This window comes from Polypterus senegalus, chromosome 4, assembly GCF_016835505.1.
Source record: "Polypterus senegalus isolate Bchr_013 chromosome 4, ASM1683550v1, whole genome shotgun sequence".
NCBI classification, from domain to species: Eukaryota; Metazoa; Chordata; class Cladistia; order Polypteriformes; family Polypteridae; genus Polypterus; species Polypterus senegalus.
Window position 1 is genome coordinate 243,535,208 of NC_053157.1, and position 19,509 is coordinate 243,554,716.

Genomic DNA, 19,509 nt, shown 5'->3' on the forward strand with positions numbered 1-19,509 from the left:
GTAAATCAGGTAATTGTATCCTAGTCAAAGAGTTTAATTTGTTTATAAAGGAGTACTGGGGTTTAGGAGGATCCGCAGTGTTGGGGAGATATACTATGTTATTTCTAATATCATTAATTTTTGATTGAAAAATACAGCAATAGCCTCACAGGTGGCACTGGAAGTATTTTGGAGGCATTCCTTTGAGTTACCTGGTTTAGCAGACGATCAATTGTTGAGAATAAGACTTTGGGATTACTAGCATTGTTATTTATAATATTAGAGAAATAGCAGCACCTCTCAAGACGGACTGTGTTATTGTATTCTGTTATTTTAACCTTCAATATTTCATAGTGGATAGTTAGTTTAGTCTTCCTCCATTTACGCCAGCTCTCCGACATGTTCTCTTTAAATCAGACACTCTTTGGGTCTTCCATGGTATAACAATGCTAGAAGATTTTTTAACTGTCTCTTCAGGTGCAACTATGTCAACAGCAGCTCTCACTTTTGAATTAAATTTTTCCACATTACTATTTACATTGTCCTCGCTATTATAGTTGGCACTATAAACGGACTGATTGCTTAGAATGTTTGTAAGTTTTAAAGCTGCTGATGAGTCAAAGAAGCGTTTTTTAACAATATGCTTCTCATGGGTGTTTTCTATCATTATTTCTATATTAAATAGTAGAAGAAAATGGTCTGATAGACCAATATCAACGACCTGCTTTATATCAACTTTTAGTCCTTTAGTAATCAATAAGTCTAGCGTATGACCTGCTTTATGTGCAGGCTGATTAACGAGCTGTCTCAAATCAAAAGAGTCCAGGAGGTTCATGAATTCGTTTACTTGTAGGTCACACTGATTATGGATATGAAAGTTAAAGTCGGGCGGCGCAGTGGTAGCGCTGCTACCTCGCAGTTAGGAGACCCTGGTTCGCCTCCGGGTCCTCCCTCCTTTCATATAATTGTGTGATTTATGCAAATTCCTATTACAACCAGCTGTCCTTTCTTCAGATGTTCTGTGCTGTCAATTACTTGTCTATTCTTCAAACAGGATGTATGGATTATCTTCATACTCACACAAGGAGAACAGACAGACAAGCGGCAAACACACAACATTTTCTATGCAGCGGAGCTACAATTTAACCATTCATATTTTATGATAAAGGACAGTAAGCTGGTGTGGTGGTCACTTTTGTGGCCTTCCAGATCACCATTCATGGTCCATGAGGTGTTTACCACTAATGGTATCTCCAGTTCCTCTCCCACATCCTCACATGTCAGGTTGGTTAATTGGCAGTGACTGTAATTTGCGTCATTAGGATTTCCACTGTGGATTTCTTTGTGACCTGTACACACATTTGACTGGCACACTGTCCAGAGTTGCTTCCTATTTCATGCCCAGTTCCTCTAGGATCCATTTATAAGAATGTTCTCATCGGCAGAGCAAGAACTCTTCACACACTTCTGTGCCTGGACAGACAAAACTTTTACAATCTGATTTATTTAGGACAGACTTCTATTATACACCCAGTGCCATCTGGTGTACTAAAATAGCATCCACAGCAGAGTCAGACAACTGGGTTGCATCCTTCTGTTCAAAGAAATTAGGTGGGATATAACTTGTCACTCAATATGTTCAGTCCAGAAATCAACAACAACAACATTTATTTATATAGCACATTTTCATACAAACAGTAGCTCAAAGAGCTTTACATAATGAAGAATACAAAAATAAAAGACACAGTAAGAAAATAAAATAAGTCAACATTAATTAACATAGAATAAGAGTAAGGTCCGATGGCCAGGGTGGACAGAAAAAACAAAAAAAATAACCTCCAGACGGCTGGAGAAAAAAAAAAAATCTGCAGGGGTTCCAGACCACGAGACAACCCAGTCCCCTCTGGGCATTCTTCCTAACATAAATGAAACAGTCCTCTTTGTATTTTGGGTTTTCACGGAAGGACTTGATGATGATGGTCATGTAGACTTCTAGCTTTTAATCCATCAATGTTGGAGCATCATGATGCTTTGAGTTGGTGGTGGTGGTGCAGGCTGCCACCACAAAGAAACCGGAGAAAGAAACAGAAGAAAGAGTAGCGGTCAGTACGTAGTGCTCCACTGTATTGGCCTGGCGAATTCCTATTGGCAGGCTATTCCAGATTTTAGGTGAATAACAGCAGAAGGCCTTCTCACAACTTCTTTTATGTTTTGCTCTTGGAATTCTAAGCAGACACTCATTTGAGAATCTAAGGTTATGATTTGGAATATAAGGCGTCAGATATTCCGATATATAAGATGGAGTGAGATTATTTAAGGCTTTATAAACCATAAGCAGAATTTTAAAGTCCATTCTGAATGACACAGGTAACCAGTGTAGTGACATCAAAACTGGAGTAATGTGTTCTGATTTTCTTTTCCTAATTAGGATTCTAGCAGCTGCATTCTGCACTCGTTGCAAATGATTTATGTCTTTTTTGGGTAGTCCTGAGAGGAGTGCGTTACAGTAATCTAGTCGACTGAAAACAAAAGTGTGAACTAATTTCTCAGCATCTTTCAGTGATATAAGAGGTCAAACTTTTGCTATGTTTCTTCAGTGAAAAAATGCTGTCCTAGTGATCTGATGAATATGCAATTTAAAATTCAGGTTACAGTCAACAGTTACCCCTAAGTTTTTTACTTCCGTCTTGACTTTTAGTCCTAATGCCTCAAGTTTATTTCTGATAACCTCATTGAATCCATTATTGCCAATCAGTAAAATTTTAGTTTTCTCTTTATGTAACTTGAGAAAATTACTATTCATCCATTCAGAAATACAAGTAAGACATTGTGTTAGTGAATCGAGAGAGTCGGGGTCATCAGGTGCTATTGATAAGTACAGCTGTGTGTCATCAGCATAGCTGTGGTAGCTCACGTTGTGCCCTGAGATAATCTGACCTAACGGAAGCATGTAGATTGAGAAGAGCAGCGACCAGGATAGAGCCTTGTGGAACACCATATTGGATATCATGTGTCTTTGAGTTGTAATTACCACAACTCACAAAGAATTTTCTCCCTGCCAGGTAGGATTCAAACCAATTTAAGACACTGCCAGAGAGGCCCACCCATTGACTAAGGCGATTTCTAAGAATATTATGATCAATGGTGTCAAATGCGGCACTCAGATCTAAGAGGATGAGAACAGATAAATGGCCTCTGTCTGCATTTACCCGCACGTCATTTACTACTTTAACGAGTGCAGTTTCTGTGCTGTGATTTGCTCTGAAACCTGACTGAAATTTATCAAGAATAGCAGGTTTATTGAGGTGGTCATTTAACTGCATAATGACTGCCTTCTCTAGAATTTTACTTAAGAAGGGAAGGTTAGAGATGGGTCTAAAATTATCAACAGCAGAGGGTCAAGATTATTTTTTTAAGTAGGGGTTTAACTACAGTAGTCTTAAGTATCTAAAGACGAGTTTACTATGTCAAGAATATTATCAATTAGCACGCTTGATACTTCCTTGAAAAAACTTGTTGGTATTGGGTCAAGGACGCAGGTGGAGGGTTTCAGTTGAGAGATTATTTTATGTAAATCAGGTAATTGTATCCTAGTCAAAGAGTTTAATTTGTTTATAAAGGAGTACTGGGGTTTAGGAGGATCCGCAGTGTTGGGGAGATATACTATGTTATTTCTAATATCATTAATTTTTTGATTTAAAAATACAGCAATAGCCTCACAGGTGGCACTGGAAGTATTTTGGAGGCATTCCTTTGAGTTACCTGGTTTAGCAGACGATCAATTGTTGAGAATAAGACTTTGGGATTACTAGCATTGTTATTTATAATATTAGAGAAATAGCAGCACCTCTCAAGACGGACTGTGTTATTGTATTCTGTTATTTTAACCTTCAATATTTCATAGTGGATAGTTAGTTTAGTCTTCCTCCACTTACGCTCAGCTCTCCGACATGTTCTCTTTAAATCAGACACTCTTTGGGTCTTCCATGGTATAACAATGCTAGAAGATTTTTTAACTGTCTCTTCAGGTGCAACTATGTCAACAGCAGCTCTCACTTTTGAATTAAATTTTTCCACATTACTATTTACATTGTCCTCGCTATTATAGTTGGCACTATAAACGGACTGATTGCTTAGAATGTTTGTAAGTTTTAAAGCTGCTGATGAGTCAAAGAAGCGTTTTTTAACAATATGCTTCTCATGGGTGTTTTCTATCATTATTTCTATATTAAATAGTAGAAGAAAATGGTCTGATAGACCAATATCAACGACCTGCTTTATATCAACTTTTAGTCCTTTAGTAATCAATAAGTCTAGCGTATGACCTGCTTTATGTGCAGGCTGATTAACGAGCTGTCTCAAATCAAAAGAGTCCAGGAGGTTCATGAATTCGTTTACTTGTAGGTCACACTGATTATGGATATGAAAGTTAAAGTCGGGGCGGCGCAGTGGTAGCGCTGCTACCTCGCAGTTAGGAGACCCTGGTTCGCTTCCCGGGTCCTCCCTGTGTGCAGTTTGCATGTTCTCCCAGTGTCGGCATGGGTTTCCTCCCACGGTCCAAAGACATGCAGGTTAGGTGGACTGGCGATCCTAAATTGTCCCTAGTGTGTGCTTGGTGTGTGGGTGTGTGTGTCCTGCGGTGGGTTGGCGCCCGGCGCAGAATTGGTTCCTGCCTTGCGCCTTGTGTTGGCTGGGATTGGCTCCAGCAGACCCCCGTGACCGTGTGTTCAGATTCAATGGGTTGGAAAATGGATGGATGGATGGATGAAGTTAAAGTCGACGACTATTAAGAGTGTGTCATAGTTTGTAATTAAAATTGACATTAAGTTTGAGAATTCCTCAAAGAAAGACGCATTATATTTAGGAGGTCTATACACAGATAAAACTAGAACGTGATAATCTCCATGAATAACAACAGCGAGATACTCAAAGGATTTGAATTTTCCAAAACTGACATCTTTACACTTTAACCAGCAGGAATAGATGTTTGCCAAGCCGCCTCCCTTTTTTCCCCAGCAATCCGCACAAGTAAAACTGTAATCCGCAGGCGCAGATTCAATTAAAACAGCCGCGCCGTCTGACCTAAGCCAAGTTTCACTTAGTGCAATAAAATCCATTTTTCTATCACTAATAAGATCGTTGATAAAAAACGTCTTGTTAGTTAAAGCTCTAAAATTTAATAGTGCCATATTTAATGTTTCAGAGGGGCAGGCTGAATTCTATGCGCATTATTGATATTTGGAACAGAAACTAGGTTATTTTTGTTAGTGCCGCTCTGTGTGTATTTTTTATGTAATCTATAATCTGTTTTTATAGTTTTAATGCATTGTTCATCTAAAGTAGCAATTGAAATTAAATTATTGGTGTTTAGGCCGCACTGCCAAGATTTTTTACGTGCATTAAGATTGGTTATTAGAGTATTAATGTTGTGCACTTTTTTACGGAAGACTTTGTTAAGCCACAGAAGTGACAGTCAAGGAAGAACAAGCGACTGAATGTGAACCCTCCTGCCAGACTGACCTCCATACTGGTTTATGCTTTTCTAGTTTTATTATAGAACTAGCAAAATACCCGCGCATCGCACCAGCGAAGTACTGCCTTAAAATTTTTATTAAGAAGAAAATTGAACCTTTTTAAATTGAGGGAAAATATACCAATAATTATTTGTTAAGGATCTCTTTGTTTACCACATTGTCAGTTCGGCCCTCCGGTTGTAATATGACCAAGCTGTGCGCTGAGCTTACTCTTGAGCATGTAACGTACAGTTGGCCATGTGAAAAGTTATGTTGTTTCAAATCTCACAGCTTGGATTGCTGCTGTCATAATCGGTTTGAGTTTCATGGTTTGTTTCAATTACGACAGTATTTGCAGGACTTCTGTTGAAGTGACATTTGGCATCTGTCAAGGCGTTGAAAGCATACAACCGGTTTCATCGATAAAATCACATCCAGCTTTTGAGAGTTTAAACATTCATAAACATCAAAGTGTCCACTACTGAAATCGTCACCTGTGAATCTAAGATGTTTAAGAGGCATTGGCGGTTGTCCAAAGGTGTAAAATATTTGGCCATTTCGGTACACTTGAAAGTGACAACCGAACAATTCAGCGGCAACCATCAACTCGCATGTAGAACCATAAGTGAAGGGCTTAAGTATTTCATTCTTCTGGTGCTCCTGTGTAGTATAATTATCTCCTGTACCGTCATCAGTCCACACCTTGAACCTGTCCCAGTCATTCAATACATAAGACACAATGTTCCTCCGGATATCAAGAGTGAGCCTGATATGGCAGTGCAATATGTAACAAAGAGAATGGAAAAGGTAGGTGCCAACTTAGGGCATGGAAACCACTCAGTAAGTGACAGTTCTTTGATCGATGGTGATCACCTCGATAGGCATGTTAATGGGGGTGCGGTTGGAATGATAAAGTAAATGGGTACCTGAACAATGTAAAGTAAGTCTAAAATACCTACACAATATCTACAGTATAATCGTAATAAACGAACAATAAAACAGCAGAGAAGCCATGGATTAAATAAAAAGGCTGTAGTTATCAGCAGGGAGACGTGAATCCCGTGACGAAGCAAGGAAGGCAATGAAGAGACCGGAGCGACGGACGGCCTTATATAGGCAGGCAGCCAACAACGTGGGAGGCGTTGGGATGGGGGACCCAACGCTGCTTCACACGGTGACCGAGCTGCAAGCTATGAACGTATATATGTACGTAAGTAGGATTCAGTTAGCGTTGGGAACCCGCATACTAAATTTCTTGAAGATGGGCCCATAAGTAACCAAGACCATTGGAAAGTTAAATATGGCGGCTGACAGTGGCATCATACCACCGAAATAAGTACGTTCATTGGTTTCAGTTAGCGCAGGGATTGTTATGACCGTTACGCGTAGAATTTCAAAATGAAGCCTGCTCAACTTTTGTAAGTATGCTGTAAGGAATGAGCCTGCCAAATTTCAGTCTTCTACCTACACGGGAAGTTGGAGAATTAGTGATGAGTCAATGAGTGAGTGAGGGCTTTGCCTTTTTATTAGTATATAGTTGATTCAAGCACATTAGTGAAACATGATGTCCTCCATCTAAACCCACACTGACTGCTCATTGGCACTCCTCACGTAGATCTGTGTTGGTCAATCTTTTTCAGATAATTGCTATCATTAATTTATTTGTGACACATATTAAGTTTACATTATTGCCCTTCCAGTTAAAATATAGCCCATCCCAACTTCTTCCCACATCAACATTTTACGAGTGTATTAAGCCATCTAATCTTCCTAATTTCACATGGACTGGTGTGGCACAGGTAGACGTCCTAAGATGACCACTTTGTCAGTTCTGCTCCTCAGCGTTACACTCAACTCTTAAATCTGTACTGCAGAACTGGCAGTCTGTCCCACCTATTTTGATTATTCTGTGACACCTGGACAAGCTTGATGATGACACCTGGGTCATCCACTGCTCTGGCAGCCATCCATAGACGTTTTCTACCTGTGACCCAGAAGGCAACACAGCATGTAAGACTCTCTGTATCTGGAGCAGAACTTCATCTCAATTTCCATAATACCTGAATCCCTGACTATGACTACTTTTAGAGCTCTTCATCCCTGCCTATTGCCTCAAAGATATTGGAGTCGCTGTGCAGCTCTGAAAGGTCCTGAAAACAGCTGAACACCTCCCGCTTTGAGGTTGATGATCCTGAACAGTGTGCTTACATCCTTATACCACAAATCTGCTCAACCCTCTATTCTGTCCAATTCCCTATGTATATTCCAGACTATCTGTTAATCCACCTCTTTTGGTATCAACTGCAAACTTAATCAGCTTGTTACTTAAATTCATATCCAAATCATTTATATATAATAAAAATTGCAGTGGCCATAGCACTGATCCCTGCTGGTCTCCACTCTTAACATCGGCCAGTTCTGATGAGGTTCATCACACCATCACCCTCTGCTTCCTGTGTCTGAGCCAATTCGGCACCCATCTAGAAACATCTCCCTGAACTGCCACATCTTTTATTTTGATGCCCAACTTCTCATGTGGCACTTTTTCTGCTTTCTGAAAGTCCAAATAAATAATATCATCTGCTACACTTTGATCGTAGCCTTTTTTTGCTTCCTCATAGAATTCCAGCATGTTATTAAAACACAACCTCCCTCTTCTGAGTCCAGGCTGAGTGTTCTTGCCATGTGCTACTCATTCTTATCCTTAATAATTCCTTCCACTAATTTTCTTGTGATGCACATTCAGCTTACTGGCCTATCTTTGGTTGGATTTGCCTGGTAACCCTCTTTATATAATAAGATAATATTTGCCATTTTCCAGTCCTTCGTAATTCCCAAGTATGTTCACTGTCTGTGTTTTTTAATTCTCCTTTACTATGCCTGATGCACTTCACCTCCTCTTTGTCTGATCTTTTACTACTCAAATATTGAAAGCATCTCTTAGGGTCATCTTTTACCTTATCTGCTCTTTTCCTCTTTAAATGCCTTTTAGCCTCCCTAATATCCTTCTTACTGGTTGCCCTCATGTTCTCATACGCCTTACAGTTCTATTTGGATATTTTAGTCTTCTACCCCTTATTCATCCTTTATTTTTCTTTGTAGCTTCTTTTTTAACTCTTTATTAACTCACTGTGGAGTTTTGTTACATTCTCTATGAATTCCAAATTTCGGTATGTATCTGTCTTGCATTACATGTAAAATATTTTTAAACCTCTTCCACTGCTCCTTTACTGTCTCCACACTTAAAAGCTTATCCCAGTTTATTCTCTTTAGACTTTTCTGCGTCTGCTCAAAATTTTCCCTAATGAAGTTAAACTTGACAGTTTTAGCCTTTTCACAGTTGCACTATATATTTATCTTCACACAATTACCTCACAACAGACCAGCTTTTCTCAACAATAGCCATTCATTTTCTTCTTCTCCGATCCTCTCATTCTCCACTCCAGGTTAACATTGTCCTGATCCACTGTCAATCCCAGATTGACCAGGAGAGGCTCTTTTTAAAGACCACCCTGAGTAACACTAGCAGGGTCCTCACATGACAGTAGTGCTGTACCCCAGTAGCTTGTGCCAATGGCTCCCATAGATCCTAAAGAGCCGCTTATTAAGACTGTATATCCCATACAGACCTACAAGTGCCTTAAGAAGATGTTGCTACCCAGAGTACCAGGGGAATACTAAGCAGGGAATACTCCTACCACCCTTCTCCTAATTCAAACGCTCCTCTACAACATCAAAATACTAACACAAGTGTCTTGTGACTTTTATTTTTAAATAGGTGACTCAATTCAATATTTTTCTCTTATCCAACAGCTTTCTGTGGAAAGAGTGATGAGGGAACACGAGAAGAGCTTCACTGATCTGATTCATTGCATTGAGGAAGCCCACAAGAAATTGACAGAGAGGATCAGAGAACAAGAAAAGAGAGAAATGGAGAAGGCTGAAGGAGTCATGGAGCAGCTGCAAAAGGAGATTGAGGAGCTGAAGAGGAGAGAAGCTGAGCTGAAGGAACTTTCAGAGACCAAGGACCATCTCCACTTCCTACAGGTGAGAGTGACACTTCACAGGGAGTCTGATCAGACTGGGGTGTGTGTGACCTGTGAAACTTTAAAATCAAGAGTTCTGAAAAGTTTTTATAAATGGCAAGACCTGACCACTCAGTGCAATTTCATATTTGCCTAATATTTCCATAGTTTATACAAAACTCTGAAAGTTCATGCCTTATGTACAAGATAGGGAGGTAAATCTACAGTTGTTTTTTGAGGAAGAAAATTTATATGAAATATATTCTTGGTATGAGTTATTTTAAATTACATCACCTGGTAAAAGAAGACACCAACTCCTTAATATCTTGAAACACTCCTGTCATGTCACCTCCTCATGTCTCTGTCCTTTAACTGATGACGTTCACATCCTTCACCATTTCCTCACGGTTCAAACCCCACAGTCCAGTCTGGTCTCTCTTCTTCTTCTCATCTTTCTTTTGTGCTGTTTTGTCATTTCTCTAACACACAATATTCCTGATGTGGCCCCACAAGTGTGTTGTGATGAGTGCACAAAAGGCCCCCAAGTCTTTCTGACAAGTCACACATATATACACACATGTATATCTTTGGATTTAATTTAATTGACAAATTTCCTTCTTGGGACAAATATACCATCTATATATGTATCTATTGTAACGGACGGCCAACAGCTCAACCCATGCGGGACGCCCCTAAAAGGGAAGGATGGGGGAAGGCAACTACTTTTAGACACTGCCTCCTCTACGATGCTACATGAGGACTTCCCTGCAGCATAGCAGTGCCCTGGATTCCCGCAGGGCACTATGGGACTTGGAGTTCAGCTTTACAGACCTGCTGGGTACTGTGGGTGGCACCAGAAGATGCTGCAGGAGGACCTGGGGAGTTTTGCTTTCCTCATAGCCTGTAAGTACTAGTGAGTCATGAGGACAGACATCCAGAAATACTTCCAGGGTAAAGAAAATTCAAGTTCTTCATTTGACCTGGAAGTGCTGGCCAGTCACGTGGACGAAAGGAGAGAAGCACTTTCGGGTTGGGTACTATTTAAAGGGCTGTAGTGAACCCAGGAAGCAAGCAAGCAAACCAGAGTCGGGTGGTGGTGGACAAAGCTTGCTTGGATGTTTGAAGGAGGTGAGAATTGTAATTATTGTGTTATTTGATTGTGTTATGGTGACTGTTGTGCTTAGGGAGCACTGTGCAAGAAGAAAATGATTAAAAATACTTCTTGGCACTTTTACCTGGTGTCCTGAGCATTGGTCTGTTGGGTTTAAAGGGGCAAACATTTTACCCCTAGCATCCACTCTATCTCTCTATCTCTCCATTAAAGAGCCCAATGCCTTGTTTTGTCTGCTAAGTCAATTTTGCCCCTGCCTGACTGTTGCCCCCTCAGTTCACTTATCTACAGTCTGATGACTCACCTCTTGGACTTCTGTTCTAAAAGCTTTTTGAAAATCAAGGCCGATGACATCATGTGAAACATTCTAAATAACCAATGAATGTATGATCAGTATTCTCTCTATCTAAACCCAGGATGATTGTCCACCACACTGATGTTTAGTTAAGAGGAGGTCCATCTTATTGATGTTACTTTTAATTTCTCCTTGTTCCCTCTTCTCTTCTACTGCAGGCTTTCTCACCTCTCTGTGTCCTTCCTGCTGACGGAGACTCGCTCAGCTTTACTGTCACGGTTGAGTTTTCTTCTGAGGACCTGCTAAAGGAGCTGTCAGGTCTGAAAAAGAGTCTGGAGAAGATCAGCCAGCAGGACATGCTGACAAGGACTCCACCAGGTACTGTGCGTGTTCATGTTTTGTTAAAAGTCCATTAGGAGGACCAGAGTGACAATAAAAGGGACACTGACTTGCATGAAGTAGGCCTGCTCTTTTATATTTATCTCTAAGCCTTTACTGTTAAGAATTTTTTCTAATGTCCCTTACTGTAACTAGCTGAGTGATATCACACTGTTATTTTAAACAGAGTAACTGAATGTTTAATGTAAATATTTTAAAATGTAAATATTATTAGCATAGTGAAATACCAGTTTTTTAAACAGTGTTAATGGTACAATGTCTATCTGTTTTGATCATGTTGTACATTTATGAACCTCTTTGCACTGGACATGCTAGTCCTTACATTCCTCGTTCTTTGTGTTTCTTGTTTGGTAAAAAAGATAAGTAAATTAGAGAAGTGCATTCGAACCCTGACCACTTCAGGACCACCTGAACACTCCACTGAGTGCACATAACAAGTTCACAGGTGAAACACATTAACATACTTTACAAATTATAAACTATATAATATTTACATATCATGCTACTGGGTGTTTAAACAAATCTGTAAGCTAAAGCAGCTCTGCACTGATGAACATAAATGGAACCTAACAATGTCTGTTCATAAACAGAACTGTTGAGCTGTGGCCAACTGACAACACAGGAGAGGAAAACAGAAAGTGAGGTGATGAGGGTTAGCAGGTCAGACATGTGTGCACCCAACTGCACTGGCACTGTTTACTACCTGGAAGAAAGTCTGAGATCCAATAGTGGATTGGACTGGGCAAGCTGAACTCAGTCAGTTTCTTATCATGGAGCTCTGAGATGTTGGTATCTAAAGCAGAGGTCAAGTCCACAGAGAAGACTCTTACATGTCTGTGGCTCATCAAAATGTTAGTAAATAAAACTCGCTGCATCATCCACACACCGGTGGGCTCTGCGTGCAGACTTGATCAGCATGTTTTGTTGCTTTATTTTAACTCCATTACATTTATAATTAGTGTTTAAGAATTTAACATTATAAAATTACATCTTAAATAGGAATGTCAGCATTAATGTGTTAACACTTGAGCTTAATTTAAAAGCCTTGATCCATTAGACTAACACAAAGTTATCGTGAGATTCTAGAATGTACCGTCTCATTCCTTCTCTAGTCACTCCTTTGTCATCTGAACTGCACTGATCTGCTCTGCTGCTCTCATCTCATCTCACGCAGTCTACTACAATGTCCTGAACTGAACTTTATCTTATATGCTATGTACAAATGTTTTATCCCATACAAATCACAGTCAGGAGAATTTCCTTCTCAATTCATGAGAGATTAAGTTATTAATGTAACAATGGAGTAGACACCTGTGATTATTTGCAAGGAGATCAGATCCTGAGATTTTTATTTCCTGAATTTGAATGGCTGCTTTTAGGATTATTTTATGTAAGTGATCACTTCTTCAAACCATACATTAAAAAGGCTGAGAACGCTGTTGCGCCTAAAGCTGTAATGTAACAACAGCTGCCTCGATAACAAAAGGGCCTTCTTTTACTAGACATTCATTCTAGAGCTCCTGCAACTGTAAGAATTCAAAATGAATACGACGAGTAATCACAGAAGTAATTCACTGTTGTGCTAAGTAATTTAATTTATTTCATAAAATATAAACAAAATATTAATAAATACAAAAATCAAAACTATTGGATTACAATCTGATAGTAGAATTAGGATGTTGTGAACTCGGGTGGTTTATTATTTCATTTCAAAATCATTGTTTGATGCTCCTGTTCGATGCTGCATTGTGCAGCTGCCTTTTTTCTTTTTCATATTGTGCGCAAAAAGAGATCTACTGTGGAATTTGAAAATGTGAACAAACTTGTGTGCCTTAGCAACTGGTTTAGAAGGTTAAATAATGATGACAATGGGTTTGAGCAATGTTACAGACATGTCCAAAATACTGTTGATTGTTTGCCAAATGGAATTTCTGATATCCTCTGAGAATTATTTCCAGTATATCATAATGCTGACATTATTATATCTATACCTGATCTGATGATGTGGTTCATAGGATATAATAATAAACCAGAATCACTTTAGATTAAGTGTCCATAATTATGCTGTATGTACCATTGAATGTATCTGTATAATTACAGAGTAACTAGGTGTTATTAATTTCTACTTACTGTGTAATACAGTGTAACTAGTACTAAATTGTAATTGTTGTTCTAAAGTTTTCTGAAGGGGGTATGCACATAAATTGTGGAATAGCAATTACTGTTTAGTGCTTAACCACATCATTACACAGTAAGCAGGAGGTAATAACACCTAGTTACTCTGTAATTATACAGGTGATTACATGGTAAAATAAAACGTAATTATGGACACCTAATCTAAAGTGATACCAATAAACCTTGTGAAATATGCACTGTAATGTGAGATTAATCACAGTTAATCTTGTAAATAAAGTTTGAACAAACACAATTAAAAATGTTAATCTACTGACCGCCCTAATTTTAACATTCTCCATTCTTCTTTTTTCTTTGTAGTTTCAGGTCGTGAAGTTCCAATCTTCACCCTACAGTCTACTCAACCTCAGAGCAGAGAGGAGTTTTTACAATGTGAGTCTGTCAGTTCATTGAATTTATCGTCATTTCACTGTTAATATCTCAGGCCTGGCTTATAATATGAAAGTGTAGCCAGCAGAAAGCATTATGTGAGTGTGGTGTGACTGATGAGCTGAAAGTGATGGGGGTCCTGTGACTGGTGCATTATGGGATTTTGAGATTCAGGACAGGGAATCACAAAAGCAGTCTGTTAGACTTGACTCTCTGAAGTGTCAAGTGGACTCATGGGAAACAAAAAGAAATCCTGCTAAATATGTCATATCGTCCTATACTTTGATCCTTTTTTATTGTCTTGGTTTTTTTTTCTTTGTACTTCCTGCTGTTTCCTCTTTCTGTATTCCTGTGTCACCTTTCCAATGCTTTTCTACTTCAGTCATTCACTTATATATAATAATAATAATAATAATCTATGGCACTAAATGAAAGCAGCTTAGTGTGCTTCACATAAAAAACACAATGTCAACCACCATGAAGATATACATAAACAGTATATGGATATATGGATGCATTGACAAGCAATGGATTAAAAAAAATCAAAAGTGGTCTCCAATAGACTTTCTCATACTTTGATATGGGAATGGATATTTGAAGAATAAACCACAAGACAATAATTATATTTTTATATTATGTACAATAAAATAACATCAACAACAAATCAATAATATACAGTAATCCCTCCTCCATCGCGGGGGTTGCGTTCCAGACCCCCCCGTGATAGGTGAAAATCCGCAAAGTAGAAACCATATGTTTGTATGGTGATTTTTATAATTTTTAAGCCCTTATAAACTCTCCCACACTGTTTATAAATATTCCCCACAGAGTTATACAGCATAATCCCTTTGTATTCTCTTAGATATTAGGTAAGATTCATTGAAATTATGTATATAAACACACTGTTTATGTACAGTAAAACCTAAATATTATTTTAAAGATATTGAGTGTCTCCGATATCACATGTTACATCCATTACGATAGACATGCCACCAGCAATAAATACGTACAATGCAACAAAAATAGTATACAGTAAATGTGTGTACAGTGACACTAAACGCACGTACATGTACTAAGTACTGTAAGCAGAAAATTAATCATGGTTACTCACCAACAATGACACGATGACTTGTCCGATAACAATGAGTTTTATTTTACTGCACAACAAAGGAGAGCGTTACAGCCCTTAAAGGAGCCACTTCAGGCGATTGTGTAGCACTGCCGTTGTTCTTCTTCTGGCTGTCTTCAATCCAAATCCCTAAAGCAGATTCCATCCAGATTACTGCCTTATCACATCCACTTACAACTTGTTTTGCACCCTGGTTAAAAGGACACTGCGGCCGTAGATCTTATATTCCTTTCCTACTTTTTAAATAAAAAGAATCGTAGCCTTCAACAAATCCAAAACGTTTACCTTTTCAGCAATCGTTAACATCTTCCGTTTACGCTTGGGCACGGCCCCTGAAGCAGTAGCAGATAGTTTTGGAGCCATAATGAAGGGCTTGACTATGCACAAAGATAAACACAAAAGAGCACAACTCTTTACACAGCGAAACACGTTGATGCTGAATGAGCGAGACGAGACTTCCTGGTTAACACTGCATTCAGCACGCAGGAACTTAACTGCGTGCTCTGATTGGTTTGCTTCTCAGTCATCCGCCAATAGCGTCCCTTGTATGAAATCAACTGGGCAAACCAACTGAGGAAGCATGTACAGGAAGTAAAAAGACACACTGTCCGCAGAACCCGCGAAAAATCTGCGTTATATATTTAGTTATGCTTTCATATAAAATCCGCGATAGAGCGAAACCGCGAAAGTCAAAGTGCGACATAGCGAGGGATTACTGTATTGAACAGTTACTATAAAAGTATTGTTCAATAAATAGGACTTTGCAGCTGCATGAATAATAAAAAAAAAAATTGAGTATTTGTTTTTGAGATATCGTGTTTGCACACACACAGCCATAATTCTAAAAAATGGTATTTTTGGACTCCGGAAGGTCTAAAATCTCAAGGCTGAATTTTTTCATAATTACTATACTTTCTCTATACTTTGTATACGAGAAAGTAAAAAAGAATCAAATTTATGTGAAACAGATTAAAGCTGACAAAGTATTCAACATCCTCTATTTGTTTCTCCATAGAGCAGAAACTTTATTAATTTATTCATGACTTAATACATTGTAGGAATTAAATCAAATGAAGATGGCATTAAAAATTTTGTGGAAGCCATTAGATGTTAAAAGACAGCATTGAATAAGAATCAGTCCACTATGAGAATCACAGGGGTCTTCAGTCACTCAGCCCTTGCAAAGCTTTGCTGAGTCATTGTCTAGTAACTAACATCAAGAAGTTTAATGTCCATTGGACTGTAGCCTAACAGACTGAATGCTGCTGCAGATGGAAAATGTACCCCAAGTGAACAGAAAGACAGCTTCAGTGGTGGAGAAAGAACTAAGACAAACATCAGGACAGATTCAAGCTGACCACCAAGATCAAAGTAAAACAGCTTCAAGAAGCCCCATTAATCACTTACAGAATGAAAGTGGGCTCTATGTTCAAAGACCTCACTTCTTAGAACGCAGACAAAAAAATAGAATGAATAACTGACTGGAATTTTCAAAAAAACATGTTGACAAGCCACAGTGCTGGAGAGATTCCTTTGGACAGATGAAGCTAAACAAGAGCTTTACAGTAAGTCACAGCAGCTCTGAATCCACAGAAAACAAAACGAGTGTTCAAGGAAAAAACACAAAATATGGAGGAGGCTCATTAATGTTAGGGGGCTGCTGTTCTGAATCTGTGCAGGGCACAATAAAATGAGAAGATCATCAAGACATTCTGGAGCAAACATCACAAAGCTCTGTCTAAAGTGCAGATCATGGATCCTCCAGAACTTACAAGTAAGACCGCCCAAATATGGTGGAAATCGCATTGAAATCTGCTGAAGTGGTCCTCTATGCTCCCTAAAATGAATCCAAGTCAACATCCATTAGAAGAGCTGGAAGTTATAGTTGGGAGAAGAAGTCCATCAAAACTCAAGAAGAGTGGGCCGAGTGGGCAGTGAGAGGAGTAGAAGTCTCATCCTGAAGTTGGCAGATTACATCACTGGTTTGGAGAGCAGTCTTGGAAACTCCCCGATTACAGCGATGGTGACTTTAATAACACAAACCTCACCATCGACCTTCCCAGATACAAACAGCTTGTTAAATGGCCCATCAAGGACAGGAAGACTTTGGATGACTGCTACTGCGCCGTGAAGGACACATACCAGGCTTTACCTCTCACGCTGTTGGGTAATTCTGACCACGTTATGCTACAGTTACTAAACACTTATAAACAAAGGTTAAAACCAGTTAAACCAGTAAAGAAAACGATTAGTTCATGGACTGATGAGTCAGGTGAAGCATTACAAGACTGTCTGGACTGGACAGATTGGGACATTTTTAAACATTCATGAGCTGACTGACACTGTGACATCTCATATCAGCTTCTGTGAAGAGGTCTGCATTCCCAGCAAATCTATTGTGATTTATAACAACGGAAAGCCATGGCTCACCAAAGATCTAAGGAATCTCCGTCCGGTGAAAGAAAAAGCCACTAAAAATGGTGTTAAGGCCACCTGGAGACTGGCCAGGAATCGGCTAAACAACGCAGTCAGATACACTGAATGGAAACACAGAAATAAACTGGAGCCTCAGTGTGGAGCAGACAATCGCTCCTCTGTGTGGAGAAGCCTTCAGTCTGTTACTAATTCCTAAAAGTCGACTCCCAATGCTCACTCAGACTCCTCATCCCTCCATGACAAACTTCACAAGCTCTATGGCACATTTGAACAACAAGCTGCTGAGTCCTTTCATCCCCTCAGCTCCTTCAGCTCTATGGTGATTTTATCAGCAGCCACTTCTTCACAAAGCCTCTCCCCTCTTCTCCCTTTTCTATGAAGGAATACGACGACGTCAGGAACTTGTTCACAACACAGAAGTGTAAGAAGTCAGCCGGCCCTGACAATCAAATCTGTGCAGGCTGCTCGCTCCCCATTGACTGCAGGTCCACTGATCCTTCAGTTAAATTTATTAAGTTCACTGATGACACCACCATTATTGGTCTAATTACTAACGCCAATGAAACACCTTCTAGAAAAGAGGGGTCTTGTCTTGTGTCCTGGTGAGCTTCAACACCCTTCTGCTCAAGACAACCGAGACAGTGGAAATGGCCATTGACTTTCACAAACAGTATTCACAACCTCTAACAATAGAAATGAATAATTCAGCAGTCAATATGGTGGACTCCTTCAAAGTTCAGAGTACAACAATCACAAACACTCTCAGCTGGGACATGAACACCACCACATCACTAAGAAGGCACACCGGCGATTGGACTTCATACGCCAGATAAAGAAACAATCATCGTTCAGTTTCACAAAGCTGTAATTGAAAGTGTAATCACATTCTCCATTGGTGTCTGGTTTGGCTCACCAACGGCACACTCAAAAAATAGATGAGAGCGTGTGGTGAGGTCTGCTGTGCTCTTCATCTGTGCAGACCTGTAGACATCTCGTGTCACTTACCGTGTCATAAGGATCACCACGGACTCATCTCAGCAGCTCATCACTTCTTCACACAAACTCCCAAACGCTTCAGTCAATTCAAACTCAAACTAACGGACACCTCCAGAGTTTCTTAGCCAGAGCGACAGCCTCTCCCAGCAGTGACTTAGCCGTCTTCTGTGTGTACTCATGTGTTCTGTCAGAGACTGTGTGAAGGTGTGTGTGTGTACAGTGTGAGGACATGTGTGTGTGACATGGGAATACACACTACACACTCACACTCTCACCGGCACATCACTATCAGCACATCTCCTTTATAATTGGATCATTCTACCACTTGGTGTGAAGTTTGTCTTTTTCACTTCATCTCTTTCTGTTATTTGTCTGTGATGTTGTGTTCTGTTATAAGTCAGATTAATGCACATGAAGTACTGGAGAATAAAAGGGATTCAGATTTATTGTGAATCTAGAATTTTATTTTAAATCTCAACAGATTCTGTCCAATCAGATGAGCTCTTTACTATTAGTGTCTCATCAGTGCAGCTCCTGATTGGCTCTTGTTATATTGTCTGTGTTGTGCTCCGCCCCCAGTCCCATTACACACTCCCTGATTTCCTCACTCGTTTTCTTTTCTCTCCTTTCAGACTTCTGTCCCCTCACACTGGATATCAACACGGCACACAGAAACCTCCGTCTGTCTGAAGGGAACAAGAAATTGACATATGAGGGGACAAAAGCCAAATATCCTGATCATCCTGACAGATTTGACTACTGGTGCCAAGTTCTGTGCAGAGAGGGTCTGACTGGGACTCGCTGTTACTGGGAGGTGGAGGGCAGTGGACGCATCATGAAGATTGGAGTTGCATACAAAGGACTGAGCAGGAAAGGAGGAGGCGATGAGTGCCGTCTTGGATACAATGACAAGTCCTGGAGTTTGCAGAGGTCTGTTTCCCAGTGCTCTGTGTTTCACGATAACCAGTGGACTGTAATCAGCGCTCCCTCCAGCCCCAGAATAGGTGTGTATCTGGACTGGCCTGCTGGCTCTCTGTCATTTTATAGCGTCTCACACACAATGA

General features: G+C 39.7%; 1 protein-coding gene across 1 annotated transcript in view; it reads left to right on the forward strand.

The window, feature by feature from the left end:
• LOC120528971 (zinc finger protein 23-like) overlaps positions 1–11,229 on the forward strand; it is a 34,822-nt gene extending 23,593 nt beyond the window's left edge. Inside the window, exons 5-6 of the mRNA XM_039753039.1 lie at positions 9,306–9,454; positions 11,142–11,229. Coding sequence (XP_039608973.1) covers positions 9,306–9,454; positions 11,142–11,229 — 237 coding nt within the window. The remainder of the gene's footprint in view (positions 1–9,305; positions 9,455–11,141) is intronic.
• Positions 11,230–19,509: the final 8,280 nt, after the last annotated feature.